The sequence below is a fragment of the Myodes glareolus genome, chromosome 13 (assembly GCF_982192425.1).
Source record: "Myodes glareolus chromosome 13, mMyoGla1.1, whole genome shotgun sequence".
In the NCBI taxonomy this organism is placed as follows: Eukaryota; Metazoa; Chordata; class Mammalia; order Rodentia; family Cricetidae; genus Myodes; species Myodes glareolus.
Window position 1 is genome coordinate 66500121 of NC_142038.1, and position 18381 is coordinate 66518501.

General features: G+C 44.8%; 1 protein-coding gene across 2 annotated transcripts in view; it reads left to right on the top strand.

Annotated features, from left to right (window-relative positions):
- B4galt6 (beta-1,4-galactosyltransferase 6) overlaps nucleotides 1–18381 on the top strand; it is a 64712-nt gene that overhangs the window by 29790 nt on the left and 16541 nt on the right. Inside the window, exons 3-4 of one of the 2 annotated variants that reach the window (XM_085700082.2) lie at nucleotides 75–188; nucleotides 16023–16147. In XM_085700082.2, the coding sequence (XP_085556208.2) occupies nucleotides 75–188; nucleotides 16023–16147 (239 nt within the window). The remainder of the gene's footprint in view (nucleotides 1–74; nucleotides 189–16022; nucleotides 16148–18381) is intronic. The other variant, XM_085700083.2, reaches the window with a different exon arrangement.

An 18381-nucleotide genomic window follows, 5' to 3' on the forward strand; every position in this document is an offset into this window, starting at 1 on the left:
CCGGCTTCACGCTGGAGACAGAGAAAGACGATGTTGGGTTGTAAATTTCTTCTCTCTCTCTCTTCCTCTCCAAGATTATCCTGAAGGCAATAATTCAAGTGACTATCTTGTTCAAACAACAACGTATCTTCCACAAAACTTCACGTACTTACCGAACCTCCCCTGTCCAGAGAAGCTGCCTCATATGCGTAAGTGGGACCTCATTTCTTTGCACTGGTGGATTGTGCCGTGATCATTTCTTTGGACTGGTGGATTGTGCCGTGATTATTTCTTTGGACTGGTGGGTTGTGCCGTGATAAAAGATCAAAAACCATGTGATCTGAGATGGCATCAGGCGGATCATTATTGTGGGTGCTGACATTTTTAATATACTGCATGATTTTTTTCCATTTTTTAATTTAATATTTTGGAGGAGTACTAAGCACTGATTTTGATGGTGAATGGTTGAATTCCTGCACTTCTCCCATCTAGATTTGAATAAATACTTTGACTTAACTTTTTTTTTTTTTTTTTTTTGTCAAGGCAGGGTTTCTCTGTGTAGCCCTGACTGTCCTGGAACTTGCTCTGTAGACCAGGCTGGCCTTGAACAAGTAGAGATCTGCTTACCTCCACCTTTGGAGTGCTGGGATTAAAGGCGCACACCTCTACCACACTGGGCTTTAACTTTTAATTCTCTTAAAAAAAAAAAGCAGATGAACAAAGAATAACTAATATGTTTTCTCTCTTTGGATGGTAGAACATTATAGATTAAGCCAAAGTCTCCTCTCCCATGTCTCCCCAGTGAGTTCCCCTTCTCAGACATGTTTGATATGTGTACATACAGATCACTGTAAACTTAGTTTTACATAGATAAATGGAGAGAGAAAATACATAGTTTCAAAGACCTTAAGGATTTTCCTACCCAAGAAGTTATCTCCAGTTGACAGTCGCTTACAGAGGAAAAGTCCATTTTCTCCAGTGGCGTCTCCCTGGTACACACGCCACCCTTAAGGGAAGGGCCCGTGCCCGGCAGTAGATGGCCGGTGTGAAAGTGAACTCACTGCTCTTTTTGTCTTATAAGGATCTGTCGGAGTGTTTAAAAAAACTATTTATTTATTTGCCTTACAGTTTTTGATTAGATATAATATTTTCCAGTTTTGTGATTTTCGTGGAATTTCTGTGTGTGCAGGTGTCTGTCCGTACACATTTCTTGTGCTTTTTCTTTGGCTCTTTCCTCCCTCCTGTTTGTTTCTTTGTTTTGTTCGGTTCTGGTTGTTGGTTCTTCTTTTTCTTTTTCAGTTAGAGTCTTGTTTGTTTAATGAGAGGGAAAGGAAGAAGAAAAAGTGTGGATTTGGGTGGGCAGGTGGGGAGGACCTAGTAGGAGTTGAGGAAGGAAAACCTTGACTAGAATATAATTGTGTGAAGAAAAATCTATTTTCAATAAAAAAAAAAAGAAAGAAAACAACCAAGAACAAAAAAAAAAAAATAGATGGTTGTCTAAATTGCATGTTACTCTGTGACTGAAGTTTCGCTTGTTTTTTTGAGAATTACCCCTGGCCTTCTATATGGGTCTGTGTTGTGGTGAGAATGTCTGTATAAACATGCCATGTTGTATTTTCCAGACCTCACCTGAGGGGCAGTTAGGTGGTTCCCACTCCTCTCTTTTTAATCACACAACTGGAAAACAAAACCTCCTTCTATCTTCCTTATCTGGAGGCCAGTGTGGCCCAACCCTTCCTGCTCCTGTGGGTCTGCGTGCTTGAGAGCTGCTAACTCGGGAGCTCGGTTGCTGTTCCAGCTGCTGAGGTTTTCCAGTTTCTCCCAAGCTGTTGCGAGATGCAGGGCTTGTGGTTTATATCACTTTGGTGTTGGTAGATTTTGCAGTTTTTCTAAAAATTTAGTTATTTATTTTAGTTATGTTATGTGCGAGGGCTTGCTTGTGTTCATGGAGGCCAGAAGACAGTATCCAAGCTCCTGGAGCTGGAACCACCAGGGTGGTTGGGAGTTTTCCCGGATATGGGTTTTGGGAACCCCCAGTAGGAGCGGGAAGCATTCCTAACCTCTGAGCCACCCCTCTTCTTTGGGATATGTTTTTTTTTAAGTGATCAAACAGAAAGAATATCCCATTGTTTACGTTTTTGCTTACCTCCTTACTAGTGGTTTGGCTCTCTGCCCCTCAAAGCTCGGCCTTGGTGACTGCTGGGTCCTGTTCACCTGTGACAGATACTGATATTCCTGAAATGACAGTTGTCAGTTGTGTGTGCTTTGAGTGTCTTTTCATAGTCCTGGGATTGCTTCCTAATCCTTCTTATGAAGTTCTTTATTTTGTGAAGTTCAAATTACAGTTTTTCAAATGGGTCACTCTCTAAGACTGCTCTTTTTTTTAAAAGAAGGCTTTTCTTACCTCGACACTGTACAGAGATATACCTTTATTTCCTATTAACGTTTTGATTTTGTTTTCATATTTTGCATCCGATATGTAGTAGTGACCCGTGTACTATAATTCAAATATATTTTTTTAAACATCTATTTCTCCAGCTTGTGAACCTGAGATGCTGTCTTCCAGCTCTCAGAAGCTACCCTCCTGTTTCTGTCCTTGGCCTCCGCTTCTCTCTTTTAGGAGTAGTCTCTATGGGCTACTTTGTGTCTTGATTTTATGTACTTGAAGATTTAAATAAACTTCTTTTCAAATGCTTATTTATCCCCATGCTCTATTGACCTTAGTATATAAGGGTGCTTTTTGTTTCTTTGTTTTTCGAGACAGGGTTTCTCTGTGGCTTTGGAGCCTGTCCTGGAACTAGCTCTTGTAGACCAGGCTGGCCTTGAACTTATAGAGATCCACCTGCCTCTGCCTCTGATGGGAGTAAAGGCGTGTACCACCACAGCCTGGCTTAAGGGTACTTTTTATATCTTTATTGGGGAAATTGCTCTCCGCAGTTAAACTCGGGACCTCTGGGAGAGCAGCCAGAGCTTTTCACCACTGAGCCTCCTCTCCCGTCTCCGTAGCTTTTTAGTTCATTGTTGGTAGATGCTATAATGAACACAAAGGAAGACAGGCTTTGTTTGCCACACGGCTTAAGAAGAGTAAAGGGACCCCTAAAATGTCTAAGCTTTAAGACTCCCTTTCAGGACTCAAAGTAGCTAAAAAGGGGGGCTAGAAATCTGAGGATAAAGAAATCTACTCACAACTGGTTCCGTCTGTCCATAATTCTCTATTCTTCCCTCTTCAATCCATCATTTCTCATTGTTCCTTCTTGTTCCCCCTTGTTCCACATTGTTCTTAGTTCTACATCATTCTTCCTTGTCAAGGAAAATTAGATAAGAGTTTTCACGTACACACACAGATCCATGGGGGTGGGTAGTACATGTCTGGTGAATTCCTTAATGGAGAAAGTAAAGCCGTGGTGATGGCCTTTAATCCCAGCATTGGGAGGCAGAGGCAGGTGGATCTCTGTGAGTTCGAGGCCAGCCTGGTCTACAAGAGCTAGTTCCAGGACAGGCTCCAAAGCCACAGAAAAATCCTGTCTCGAAAAACCAAAAGAAAAAAAAAAGAAAGGAATTAAATCATCAAAGAATTCTAGAGGGGAAGGTTGGTGTGCTATACTACATTTTTAGGTGGTTTGTAAGGAGCTAAAGAGTTTATTTTCAGTAAAATTATGAATAGGACACAGAATGTTTAAATCAGCACTCCACTTCTTTTCTCCCAGTGTACATAGAGGCTGCGAGGTAACTAGGCAACCTAGAGGAAGCTGATGGCTCTTGATCAGATAGCACATACACTGGACACTGTATATTTGGAGTTAGACCTACTGCTCTAAATTATCAGTTCTTGGTTCTGCTGTAACCAACCGTTCTGATCATGGGTGTTGTAGGGTAAAACCAGAGTCGCAGCTTGGACAGGTAGTAATTCTTTGTCCTTGGAGATCTCCTGGATATCTTAAATGGGATATTCTTTGCCTGTACCCTAAACTCTGACCAAATGCCTACTGGTAAAGGTAATTGCAGGAAGGCAGATCTCTGCATTTTTCGAGGGGAGAGGAATGGAGGCCTAGCAGTGGGAAACTGTTCTGAACTGTGGGAATTAATTCCCAAATATGTAACACAAAGGTAGTTAGCTACGGTGAAAAATCTACATCAAAGGACAGCTACTTATTCACAGAGCAGTAACGCCAAAAAGCCTTGCCTTTTGGTTTAGCCTTTACCAGATCCCTTGGTTCTGATTAGTTGCTTGTGAAAAGATGGCTGAGCAACTACTGTGTAATGTTGTGGCTTGGTTTTTCTCCATGGAGGGTGGGTCAGAACCACCCAAAAGGTTCTGTAGAGCCCTGCGTCCCTCTGAGTTTCCTTTCGGTGTGGCTAATGTGGCACTGGGAATTTTCATTTTAAAGTCCCAGGGCCCTGCTGATGCCCATGAGGCTTGGTAGGTAGGCTACCCCACCTAGATCCTGACCTCACCCAGGCTGTATAGAAAGATTACCTGGGGAGTGAGCCTCTGTCCTGTTTGGGCACAGCCCATAAGGTTCTGGTTTTATTGATCTAAACTGTGCCCTGGAATTAGCAACATAAACAAATGAGCAAGTGACTCTGATCATGCTAGCTCTGTGCCCCATGATGAGAAATGATTCAAAGTGACTTGTGCTAGCTCTGCGTGTCCCACATGCAAAATGATGAGCAGCCGTGACCCCTGTGCCTCCTCATCTGTCATTTGTTATGACAGCCTTGTTTTCCCAAAATAAATGTTTTTGTCTGTGCAATATTGAAGCCACTGGGAAATGTTCTGTTGAGTATTGATTACAGTAATTTCCTCTTCATAATTTGCATATTCAGGGAATTATAGTTGCAAGAAATCTTTGTCCTTAGTTTAGTGACCATTTTCTTCATTAGTGGTTTATGGATACTAATTAAACAGTTTGAAAGTGTCTGCCTGCCAGGCCCTCCTGCCAGCAGCCCTCTCCTGCAATCCTACAGCTCCCATGGGGCGGCTTCTCTGGCTTGGTGCTTGAGTTCAGCTTGGCTGCTGTGGGCTCTGGGGCTGCCTCTCCACTGGACTGACAGCTACCTGTTTACAGAAGGCTTCTGCGTAGTTCCTAGCTTAAAACTAAGCACCAATCTCATGTCCAGGGAGTCACGGCAAGAAAATGTAGTCATGTACAGGTGGTATTTCAGAATGGGAACTCTAAGTATAGCCAACATAGTGAGGCTTCTGCAGAGAGGGTCCTTTGGGGAGAGAGAGAAAGAGAAACAGACCTTTGCTGGTCATGTGACTCTCAGGACATCTTTGTACCTATCTGTAACACCCACTTGCCGTGTCACCTTAAGTGTGAATGGGGATCAATTGCAGTACGGCGCGTGAATCTCAACCACTGCTAATTGGATTCCTTCCTTCTTTCTCCCATTTTTTTTTTGATGGAGCCAGACTTGGTAAAGAAAGACCAAGGGGATGAGGCATATGTGTCATCCTGAAGCTTTATACCTGGCTGTGCAGCCTTAGAACAACTCCTTGTGGCCATGGAGATGTGATGTCTGAGTGCAAAATCTTGTAGTATACAAAATGATTGAATATAATACCTTTCTAAGATGTAGTTGGATGCAAAGCATTCAAATATGGGCGATAACTAATTTACCTGTAGCTGCTAGCTGTGATGTGAACTGATGTTGGTGTGCTTGACTAAGGGAGTATAAGTCTCCCTTCCGGAGTCTTCCGGGGTCTCCCTTGGTGTTGCCGTAGGATGACCAGTCCCAGATTTCCATACTGTCGAGTTTGAATTTCAACAGTGTTTGGTATTCAGTAGTGGCCAATCACACTACAAAATCTATCTTAATTCGTGTTATTTGTATGAAGAGGGCGAGTGACTATACTTCTTGCTATTTAATATTTATAGGCTCTCCAGAGGGCAAATCCACTCTCAGCTTTTTTGAATCTATATTAGACTCTTGGTGATAACCAAACGAAATAGAAATCTGTCTTCCCAGAGCATAAACACAAGTGCTTAGCACGGATGTTTTGATTTTTCTGTGGAATATCGCTGGAAAATGTCAGCTGTGCATGCTGCATAACAATGAAGATAGACTTAACTTCCATCCGATTGTCTGATTGCCACTCAAATAGAATGCACTGGCAGTGACTTTTCCTTATCCTGTCCTTGCCCTGATAGTCCCCGTAGCTGCAAACCTTACCAATGCAGGAGCTTGCTAAGATGGATTTTAATGAGTGGATTGAAATTCAGCAAAGGGGAAAAAGCAAGTAAACTTTAGAAGCGCTCACACAATGCTTTAATACAACAAACTGTCAATCATGTGGGTGTCTGCTGTAAAGGGAGGCCGAAGCCGTGCAGAGAGTGAGAAGAGTCAGCAGCAGCTAGCTGGCGGCAGGCCTGGCTGTGCACAGGGACTCCCACAGGAGCACAGCTAGTGCGATCCAGCAGAACTGGCCAGGAGCAGGCAGCACCCAGAGAAAAGCGGTGTTCTGTCCTCAAGGTGAGGCGAGAGGTAGAAAGAAGAGTCTCTGAGGACTTCGGAGCTGAGTCTTCAGACCAGTCCAGGAGGAGCTGAAAGAACAGCCTTGGGGCTGTTCCCACAGTGGGGGAGGGCAGCTCCAACTGGAGGCGTGGTGAGTGGGTGGGTGGCTCTGAAGATGAGGCTGGAGTGGAAGGGTCTGTGGATGCTGGTGGGGAATCCCCAGGCAACCACGAGACAGCTTTTGAGGGCAGATCTGGGGCCATGTGCCAGGGGAAACGAGACCATTGAAGGCCGGGAGATAAATGATGGAGTAAGTGTATTCTTCACAGGGGTGTTCAGATGAGAGTTTCAAAGCGGTTAGGGAGAGGGTGGAGTCAGGTCACTGGCGAGGCATGTGGCAACCTTGGCCAGATGTCGTATCTGCCTGAAGGTTGACTTGGTACTCCTTTACTGAAGCAACAACTCAGATAAGTATCATGGGTGGAGAATTCATGAGTTCAGTAGGGCATGTTTTATTGGGAGTTCAGGAGACGTAACTTGGGGGTCTGGATTTTGTGAGAGGAGCGTGGCTGGAAATAGGAAGTGAGACAGAAAGCAGGCTGAGGACTGGGCTCGGAGAGGCCTGCAATTATGGGTGAGAGGTGATTAATAGAGGAAACTGAGAAGGACACATGGAAGTCAGAACAGAGTCCCAGGGATCGACTGTTCCCGAGAGCAGGTGGAATGAGGAACTGGGTAAAGGTCGCTGAACTCAGTGAGTGGAAGATCTACGCCAGCAGCCAGAAGAGTAGTCAGTCAGGGTTATAAACCTGGATGATCTTCAAACTTAGGTTTTTTCAGACAGGATTTCTCTGTGTAGCCCTGGTTGTCCTGGAACTCCCTCTGTAGACCAGGCTGGCCTCGAACTCACAGAGATCCTCCTGCCTCTACCTCCCAAGTGCTGGGATTAAGGCACACAACAGTACCACTCAGCTCCAGCCCCTCTTTTCATTGGTTTAAAAAAAAAATGTTTCAAATCTGTTCCACCTGAGTGATTTTAAAAGATAAAAGTTAATTGGGCTAGAGGATGAGAGCGAGGGTCCAGAACCTGGCTGGTGGCTCAGGGACCAGGAGAGCTGCTCACCAGTGCGGCTGGAGCACTGCAGGAGAACAGAGAAGAATGCTGGGAGATGTTGAAAAGAATGGCGTCTGTAGAGAAGCAGAAGGGACGCAGGAATGGCCTCAGGTTGATGTGCTAGCTGTGGGGAGCAGGAAGGCTGGTCCCCAGAGGCTACATGATGGACAGTCTCTGTGGAGATGAATCTAGAAACTTAAGGCCTTGCTTCCATGATATTTGTTGCAATTAAGAGGTCTGTATATGCATAAGACAGAGGTGGTGGAGGTTTTAGGAAGAAGAGACTGGAAGGGAAGGAAGGAGAGAGGAAGGGACAGAAGAAGGGAGGGAGAAGGTGGGGCGGGGCAGGGGAGAACACAGAACAAACAAGCAAGGAAGGACCAAGTGCCATAGGAACTGAATGAATTGTAGAGTCAGCTAATCACTAATTAAAGGGTGACTCACCAGATAACCAAGAAAGGCTGCCAACGCGCTCACAACATGACCCTTGTGTTTGTACGAAGGTGGATGTATTGGAGGCCTTAGATGGTATTGTCACCTCATACTGGCTTAATCTGTAGTTTTCTTCAGTGTTTTGTGTTAGGTGGAGAATTCTGGCACACACAACCCTTGCTTCAGGGTCAGATTTGAGTCCAGGTGTGAGAGGTGCAGAGAAGAGAAGCCAGTGTTGGTGAGGGTACTGTGATGGGACTCAGGCCATCGGCTGTGTTTTCCTGGGTTCACGGAGGACAGGTAATCAGCCAGAATGTTTGTTCAAACCCAGGCCTCCACCAGTCAAACAACACAGACCTCTAAGCTAAGGTCTGGGTTCTTTGTTGCAAGCCACACTGTATGTGGCTTAAGAAGACAGACTCTATGGAAAAATACTAGAGATACTCCAGGAAACCTGGGTGGCCAGTTAGATTGAGCGGTAGAGGAGCACAAATGAGGCCCAGCCCACACTGAGAAGTGCCTCTTGGTGCCACTTGGCAGCGCTCACAGTTGCCTTCAGCCACACTCAGATCTGGAGACAGACTTGCCATTGCTTGGTGCCCTCAAGCCACCGTGTTTATGGCAAGACATTTTGCAGAGTAGCCTGTCTTTATATTGTTTATTGCTTTTCAGTCTTTTGTAGTCACATGACTGCCTTTTCCTGAAGGCTGGATTCTAAATTCTTCCTTTGGGAGGTCAGACTCGACAGCTGAAAATATACACAAGTAGAGCTGGTAGCCACAGACATGACCCGTGGGCATCTCTTGACACAGAGGTGTTGACAGTATGACCCAAAACATACATTTTAAGCACAAACATCCCCTTGTTTGGCAAGTCCTTTTTATGAGGCTGGATATGGAAGTGATATCAAAACAGGGAAAAGAAGACACTACAACCAAGAGGCCATGGAAGGAACTGGCAGGAAGGGAAAGGGGGTGAGAAAGAAGGAGGCTACGTGGGAGGGCAGTGGATGCCAGAGGGTGTGCAGGGCAGGAGGAGCTTGTCGGGGACTGAGCTGTGAACCAGAAGGTGGTGTGGCTGCGGGCATGAACTGAAAGGTGTTGTTTGTGGTGCAAGGAAGCAGACAATTTGGTGAGAGGAAGAGTGTGGATGCATTCTTCATGCTCGACTTTGGAGTTGTGGATTCGGCAATGTGAGAGCCTTGTATTCCGTACAGTCTGCAAGCAGGGGAAGGGTCTCTGTGAGGTGAGCAGAAGGGCTGATGATTTGTGCAGACCACTGGGACACATGCATGGGCATTTCCTAGTATGTGCGTTTCTCCGGGAACACATTTGAAAAGGAGAGGCGGATGATGAGCTGGATTTTATTGATTTCATTTGTGTAGTGGCTTTTTGGGAACAAGAAAGAAGCATTGCATTTAATGCGCACGTTGACCCCTACGCCAAAGCAGAAAGGAATGATGGATGTGTGTCTCAGAAGCAAGGACAGAGAGCAGCAGTGGTGGCAGCTTATGTCCTCCAAGGGAACGGCCAGGCTTTTTATTGTTGGGGAGGAGAAGGCAATTTGGAAGCATCTGATGAAAAGTGTGGGTCCTCCTAGGAATTCCCAGTGTTCACAGGGGGATTTCAAGGTAGAACCAGGAACAGAAGCCATAAAAGTTGGCTGGAGGTTCAGTTAGTTGGTATTTTTTAATTAGTTGATCAGAACGAGTCAAGGAAAAATACAAGCAAGAGAGAAAAATGGGTGTTAAGAATTGTGTACTGTTTAGATTAGAAGACAAGGGCCTGGGCAGTGATGGGGTCTGCTAGTTTGGATCATTTATACATTTGATATTTTTGGTACACGTGTTTTTAGAGATGTTTGTAGCACCTGGTTGAGTCAGAGAATACAAAAGCGCAAAAGAAAGAACATGGGGTACAACAGCTTACTGCTACCATGCTTGCATGCATCCACCCACCCACCCGTCTATCCATTCATCAATCCATCTATCATCTATTCATGCATCCATTCGTCTACCTATCCATCTATCCATACATACATCCATCTGTCCATCTACCTACCTATCCACCCATCCACCCACCTACCCCATTCATAACCCATATATTCATGCATTCATCCATCCACTCGCATTTATCCACCCACTCACCCATCTTCATATCTATCAATACATCTACCTACCCGCTTCCCATCTACTCTTCCATCCACCCACCCCCATTCATCCACCAGTCTACCCATCCATCCACTCACCCATCTACCCATCCATCCATCCATTCACCCGTCCATCCACCCATCCATCCATCCACCCATATACGCATCCACCCGTCCATTCATCCACCCACTCACCCATCTATATATCTATCTACCCATCCACCCACCCACCATCTGCACACCCTCCTTACCCACCATACATGCCAAAGGCACTGCAATTAGCATTGGGTTTTGTAACTGAAAACTTACATGCTTAGAAAGCTCTGGTTTGGTCATTTTAAGAATACTGAGTAAGAAGACATTTGTTAAAACAGTATGGAAATTCTAGAAGTCAAGCAGTCTATGTGAGGCATCTGAAGGAGTGCCTGGTGCGAGCCTCAGAGAGGACATAGGTGACCGATGGCCGTGTGAGTCATAGCCATTCAGCCGCAGAGCTAGACCAGGAGGCTCAGGAGGGTGGGGAGAGAACAGCCTTCTCACCAGAGAGGAATATTCCTGGGATTCTTTCATACTGTCCCTTGAGCCCTGAACAGGGTCTTTCTAATACCCTGGAAGCAGAACAGTTGCAAAGGCAAAGAATCAGGAATTAGACCTTTTATACCAAAGACGGATGGAGACCCCGTGTGAGTGATGAAATCATTTCTCACTGTTGATTTATGGGAAAGAGCAGCCGTCTGCAGATCGTAAGCCTTATATATTTCACTCGAGCTGTAAGGAGGATGCAAGCTTGAGTAAATCACCTGAGTTGTTTGTGATTCTGAGAATTGTGTTTAATAGAAAAAATAAAGAACAGTTCTGGATCGTGTCTGGGGATATGTTACAGTTCACATCACCATATGCCTGTCTTTTTGGTCCTTGAAAGTCTAACAGGCTCTGGGCCCATCGGGTCCAGCGTCAGGACGGGAGGCATTGTTTCCTAAGTGCATGTTCAGGAGGCTGGAGTCTTTGTCAACAGTGGAGCAGCTACAGCATTCTCATTCACAACAGTCTTTGGACTTGTGGGCGTGGCTGCAATACTGACAGGTGGCTTGCTTCGGCCAGGTTTCCCACCCTTCGCCTTTGCCTTCCAGTGCAGGTGCTTTGTCGCTTGCTCTGTACTTTCTGACTCTAGCCCCACCCTCCAAAGAGTGAAACTTGTTGTGATAAATTGTTTTCTTTGTATCGTTTGCCTATTGACTCCACTTCTGAGTAAGGGTAAGTGGATTTTAGTGGATGTATTTGCTTTTTTGATCTTTGAATCTTTAACAGCAGGCAGAATTCACTTATTGGCTGGAGAAGAGGAGTTTAGCCTGGATGGGTGAAGGTGCTAGGCTCTGGGAAGCTCTGTACACCAACTGCAAATAAACTCAAGGGCTGGCTGGCCCAGCTGGTGGCTCCTTGTACAAGCAGTAAGGGTGAAGGGTGTGTACACACTCCTGGCTCCTTCGCAGCAGGTGGCTCTCAAATGCTTTTGTAAAGCATTGACACTCTTTTTTTAAATTGATTTTATTTATTTATTTATTTATTATGCATACAATATTCCTTCCATGTGTGCTTGCAGTCCAAAAGAGGGCACCAGATCTCATTATAGATGACTGTGAGCCACCATGTGGTTGCTGGGAATTGAACTCAGGACCTCTGGAAGAACAGTCAGTGCTCTTAACCTCTGAGCCATCTCTCCAGCCCCTTAATTGATTTTTATTGAGCTCTACATTTTTCTCTGTTCCCCTCCCTGCCTCTTCCCTCCTCTTTAACTGTCTCCCAAGGTCCCCATGCTCCCTATTTACTCAGGAGATCTTGTCTTTTTCTACTATCCATGTAGATTAGATCCACTGACACTCTTGTAGGGACCGGCTGTATATAAGAAGTATAAGTGTCTTTCCTTAGGAATCTCAAGACCTGCACTCCAGAGTGGTGTTGCTGCTGTGGCTGGCAGGATGGCTTCATGTCACTGGGTCATCTCTGCCCTTCAGCTAGTAGGGTGTTAGGATTCCAGGGCATTCCACATGTCCTGTGGGTACACAGAAAAGCTGATAGCAGGCAATGTGGATTACCTATTAGGAGGCAATCAGAAGGAAGATGAAAACAGGTCACCTCAGGTGCCAGACATCCTCTAGGCAGCCAGCAGGAACCCAGAAAGCCTGACTCCTAATTTGGTGGACCGTGTATATGCATTGGAGATAGAAATTAAACTGCAAAGGATGCTGGGGGAATGCTGCTGCTGATGATTACAGATGCTGAGCCAAGAAAGCTGGAGAAAAGACAAAATGTTGTTTAACAGTGCAGGAACACAAACTTCAATTACGTGTGCAAGCTGCTTGTAATCTAGCCTGATCTCTATCATTTTAGCAACGTGCTTTGAAATGCATCTGATTTTTTTGTGATTTCTTTCTTTTTTTCCTTTCTTTTTTTCTTTCTGACACATTGCTTCTCTGTATAGCCCTGGCTTTCTTGCAACTTGCTTTGTAGAGCAGGCTAGCCTCAAACTCAGAGATCAGCCTGCCTCTGGCTCCCGAGTGCTGGAATCAAAGGCGTGCGACACCACCGCCCGGCTATTTGTGTGATTTTTTATTTGATGAGTTTTTGTTTTGTTTTTTTTTTCCAATCAAGTCTTGGTATTTCAGGCCTGATGTCTACTGTTACTCTTATGTTTGACTTATCTTTCTAAGTTCATAGGCTTCATTCTGGTTTACATACTGAAATCTGACTGTTTTAAGATCAGCCACTTTGCGATTTGTCTCACTGAACTGTGGGGATTTGTTTATAAATTCATCAGTAGAGCAGGCTGGCATTAGAAGATGGATTTCCCTACCTCACTCTGGAGAGAATCGGCACGTACGTCTACAGCAAATGCTTCCTGCAGCCTCTGATGGGCCTGCTTCCCCGGGTGAGGTGGGGTGGGAGCAGAGGCTGTGGACAGACCTGAGCATCCAGAGGAGGGAAGGCAGGGGATGTCTGGACAGGACAGAACCAAGTGTGTCCTGTGTGCAGTTGTGGCCGGCAGAGGGCTGCTGGTTTATCCTTTATGATGCGAGGAAGTTAGAAGGGAGAACTGGCCCGAGGGCATTCTAGACTATTTTGTACCTCTTTGGACTTGAGCAGGTGACAGGTTAGTGAACTGCTAAAAGATGGCCTGTGGTTCCATCTTCCTGGCTTTACTGGAGATGGGGGACGCTGGGGGACATTAGTGAGCAGCTGCTGTACAGGTCCCGTGAGGACTGAGAAACTTCCAGCTCTTAGTTCAGGATTTGACTAGATTGAGAGAAATTCAGTCTCATTTCACAGTAGAAGCATGAGTGTTAGTTACGCTGGAAAGTCGGCGCTTGTTAGACCAACAGCATCTTAGAAATTCCTGACTTTTCAGCTCTGTATAATCAGGGGCCTGATGCATGGCAGGCACTCAGAATAAATGTGTTGGCTTATATTTGCAAATCCCTTTCTTAAGAACCACTGGGAGTGGAGGCCTAGAGTAAAGGACCCAAGTTTGGTTCCCAGCACCCACTTAAAGTAGCTTACAACTGAGGATCATTTGACTTCCAAGGGTATCTGCTCTAATATCTCTCTCTCTCTCTCTCTCTCTCTCTCTCTCTGTCACACACACACAATTTTAAAAAAGAAAAACGATGTATCAGGGGGCCAATTATGGTAGTGCATGTCTAGAAGCCTAACCAGGAAGCTGAAGCAGGGAATGAGAGTTCAAGGCCAGGGTTGCACCTGGTGGTGTGGGTCTGTAATCCCAACTCCTCGGGAGACCAAGACAGAATGACTGCAACTAAAAGACCAGTGTGGTCAACTTGGCGAGGCTTTTCTTTTTTCATAATTAAAACAAGCAAGCAGGGTGGATGAGATATAGCTCAGTGATGGAATACTTGCTTAATGTGTGTCGTAGGGTCAGTCACCAGCACTACCAAACCAAACCAAACCAACCAACCAACCAACCCATGGGAGTTCAAGGCTATCCTAGGGTACTATTTAGTGAGATTCCATCTCTGTCTTCCACAACAAACAAGTCGATAACTGGGGATTTAACTCAGTAGTAGTATCAACATGAACAGGAAGGTGCTGTAGAGACCTCTTCTCAGGTAAACCCTGGGCCTTGTCTATACTGCAGAAATGCATTTCAGAACCAGCCAGAGTGAAGCAAAGACAGGCTGCGAGACATAGAAGATAAGAAGATCACATACCAAAGGGGTGTGGGCTTCTCAAGAGCAAGAGTCTCCCAAAAGTGTCTTTAGGTGGCTGTATACATGATTATGTGGCTTTGTAAGTTACATTGTTCTGAGATTGTAATTTCCAACAGAGTTTAAACAGTTTACAAGTTAAGTTTAAACATATATAAGCTGGTTTGCTCATTTATCTTAAGGAATCTTTTCTTGCTTTTTTTTTGTAAATAAAATTGTAAGGTGGTCTCCTGAGATGCAGGGTTTACGTTTGGGGTCTAGCGTAGTGCTAACAGACTGCAACTCAAGCCCACAAACATTCTGGCCCCAAGAAAGCATCATTCGCTGTCTCACCGCCCTTTGGGAGACTGAGCACTGCCTTTGTAGCAAGCTTACTTTTACCAGTTACATTGCAGATTGTTGATTGTCAACCAGCAAGAAATGTCGAATAGTTAGGATGAGAAGTTTACTTTCCTTTCTGTGTGTCTTTAATTTTTCTATCTTTCTCTCCTTTCTCAATACCTTATATGGGGCCCTGTGTTCTCTTTCCGGGGGCTGGAGGATGGGGGAGAAGGTCCGTAAATAATCGTGATAGCAACCAATACTTCCTGAGTCTGTCTAGTGTCTGTCCTGTCCCCTATCCTTCCTACAGATGACAGTCCTCTCTCAGGGCCCATGAGGGAATTGATTTCAGGATCTTCCTTTCCAGTGTGCTCTAGTCTATGGACACCTCAGTCCCTTACATAAAATGTCATATTTGCATGCAACCTATGCATGGTCTCATGTATGCTTTTAATTACCCCGAGATTGGTAATAATATGTAATAACTGTAGGTATCATGTGCTTTGTTTGTTTAGGGAATAATGACAAGAAAAATGTCATGTTTTGATGTGAGGTCCATTTTATCTGTGGCTGTGGAGCCTGCTGATACTGTTGGCTTTTGAATCAAATGGATGTGATCACCTTGGAGGGCAAGCGTCATTGCACCCTCCTAGAGATGGGGAAGCTGAGGCAGAGAAAGCACAATGCCCCCTAGTAGGCTCTAGGATTCAGGTCCCTCTGATCACTCGTTTAACTCTTCACTCTTGGGTAGTTTTAAGGGCTAGGGAGATTGATGATTTGGAGAATTCCCGCCTCCCAAGCATGAGGGCCAGAGTTTAGGCCACCAGAACACACATAAAAAGGCAGCTATGTTGGTGTGTGCATGTTATCTCTGTGATGAAGTGATGAGAGGCAGACACCGTGGATTCTGTCTCCTTGTAGCACAATTACCCTATAAACTGCAGTTCCAGGCCAATGAAAGGCCCTGTTTCAAACACAAGGCAGAAGGTACCTGAGGACTGAGACCAGAGAAGTTATCCTCTGCCCTGTGCATGCACACACACTTGACACACACACATTAAAATACTTGAGTAATTATTAAATTATAAGAGTGGGCTGTGTTAGAATGAGGTTCAACATTTTCCAAATATATTAAATATATATATTTTTTACTTAGAAGTGTTTTACTAAAAAACGAAGAGCTGAAGAATTTTGTTTTCTTCAGCCAATGTGCCAAATACAGTGAGGGTAGCCATACAAGTTACCGTCTAAAAGTGAAAGGAGGTGTTATTCAATAAGTACATGGGAATAACCCGTACTGCCCGTCACTCTATGACTGATGCCGGTCCTTCATGTGCTTTGACTTGCAGGGGGATCCCTCAGTGTCAACGTGAGTGAGATCAGTTTTGATGAAGTTCATCAGCTCTTCTCCAAGGACGTAGAGATTGGGCCAGGAGGCCACTGGAGGCCCAAAGACTGTAAGCCCAGATGGAAGGTGAGGCGGTTTTCCTCAAAGGCTGTGTGACACTGACTAAGGATTTGGGGACAACAGCAAAGAGAACTGGCTGGAAATTGCTCTCAATCCTGTGAAAGTGACCCTAAAGGAAAATTTGTATAATGGTGCTGTGTTAGGGTTCAGCATGGCACTGGGTACTGGAAATGAAAACCAGCTGTCATCAAGCAGGTGTTATACCCTCAAGGATTTTGATATGACTTTAACCTGGGAATAGCCCTTTTAAAAATAACAGTGTTCTTCTAACATATTTGTATGTTAGTATCAAAGCAAAATCCCTAGTAGGAAGGAGAATGATGTGTTGATCATCATCTGATAAAGATACTGTGACATTGACCTGACCTTGAACTCCTGTTAGGGGTGCAGGCATTTCTCCCGCAGCCCTCACGTAGCAGAACACTTTGCTTGAGGTAAACAGTGCAGTTTTGTTGAGTTGAGTTTATGAGATTAATAAATGCCTTTGGGGTCTTATTACAAATGAATAAATAAAAGTTCAGTTTTCTCATGACCTCAAGCAACTTAGAAAGCTGCCTCAATGCCTTTCAGTGCAAATTTTAGGGAAACATTTTATAATTGCATAAATGAATTTTCATATTTCTTTATAGATCTTTTAAGCAGTTGTATCTATATGAAGCAGTCTACTTTAGAAAATGCTCTTGGAAAATGGGTTGCTTTTATTGCTTGAGCGGTGAGTGCATATGTTGAATGCTGTGTGAGAAAAAGCAGAGTCATGACAGCTGAGGGATGCCATGGAGGCCGATGCTAAGACGTAAACAGGACACAGGACATGTGTATCGTACTGGTGGCATCGATAGGATCAGGGAACTTGTTCATTCTGCTTACTAGATGGGTCTTCACTTTTCTAGCGTATTCTACTTTCTGGGACAGCTGGAACCACAGGGGTCATTCTTAATTAGAGCTATTAGTGAACTATATGCTCATGTGACTAATTAGGATTGGAGGAATTCATGGGAGCAAAAGGGATTAAAAAACTTAGCTCCTTTGATGTAGGGGCTGTATGATAGCCCTTAGATCAATTTAGAGCTTCTTAGTGAATCTATTAGTCAAGGTTCTCTAGAGGAACAGAACTTACAGAATGAATATATGTACTCAACCACACAAGGCAATTCTTGAACAAAGTCATCAGATATTAACCTCTTGTAAAGAGAACAGACAAGAACTGCCTCCTCTCCTCTTTATCAGTCTGAAATTTGTTCCTGCAGGCCCTGGAAATAAGGAAGAAGGGGAAGGTAGCTAAAACCCCCAGCAGAATGGGACCTCAGTAGCTCTTGTGTTTCCATCTAGTTCAGTGACAACAGCTAGCTGGGTTCTAAAGCAGCCTGGTGAAAAGCTGGTGTAAGTGGTGGAGTCCTTCAGAGTGTGTGCCAGGGCAGGACCCTGGTGTAAGCGGTGGAGTCCTTCAGAGTGTGTGCCGGGGCAGGACCCTGGTGTAAGCGGTGGAGTCCTTCAGAGTGTGTGCCGGGGCAGGACCCTGGTGTAAGCGGTGGAGTCCTTCAGAGTGTGTGCCCGGGGCAGGACCCTGGTGTAAGCGGTGGAGTCCTTCAGAGTGTGTGCCGGGGCGGGACCTTGCTGGGCGAAGTCTACGTGGCAGATGTTTTCTTGATTGTCTCTTCATTGTGTACTTAGGAGGAAATAAACAAGGGGAAGTGCACAGATAATTCAGTAAGACTAGTGACTGAATTAGTGTAATTTTTCTTGAACAAGAGGCGGTGAGGAAGGACTTCTGTCTTCCCTGATGCTTCCACAAGAGAGGGACTTCTGCAAGTCCACACCCGTGGAAGAAAGACCCTCAGCATGAATAACCATGGGACACTGTGCCCTCTTTCTCGACAATAAATTATAAACTATTAAGAATATTGCCCCACATATAGGAATGCCATAGCACCAAGTTAATTTTAAAGATATCATATAGCTTTATTTTAATGAAAATATATATACACACACACACACACACACGCATTCGCACGCACGCACACATATATAGCTTTAGGCCTGTCACTTCAAACATGATAGCATCTAGTTGTCTTTTGGATGTGCATTTACTATTAAAAGTTTCTTTTGTTTGCCAGGATGCTTTCTTTAAGAACATCCTCAGTTCCTTACTAAGACAGAAAATAAACAAGAGCAACAACAAACCTCCAAGCCCAAGCACTCTCTATATTAAAGGCTGATCTTGGTGTTTGCTGATTCTTACG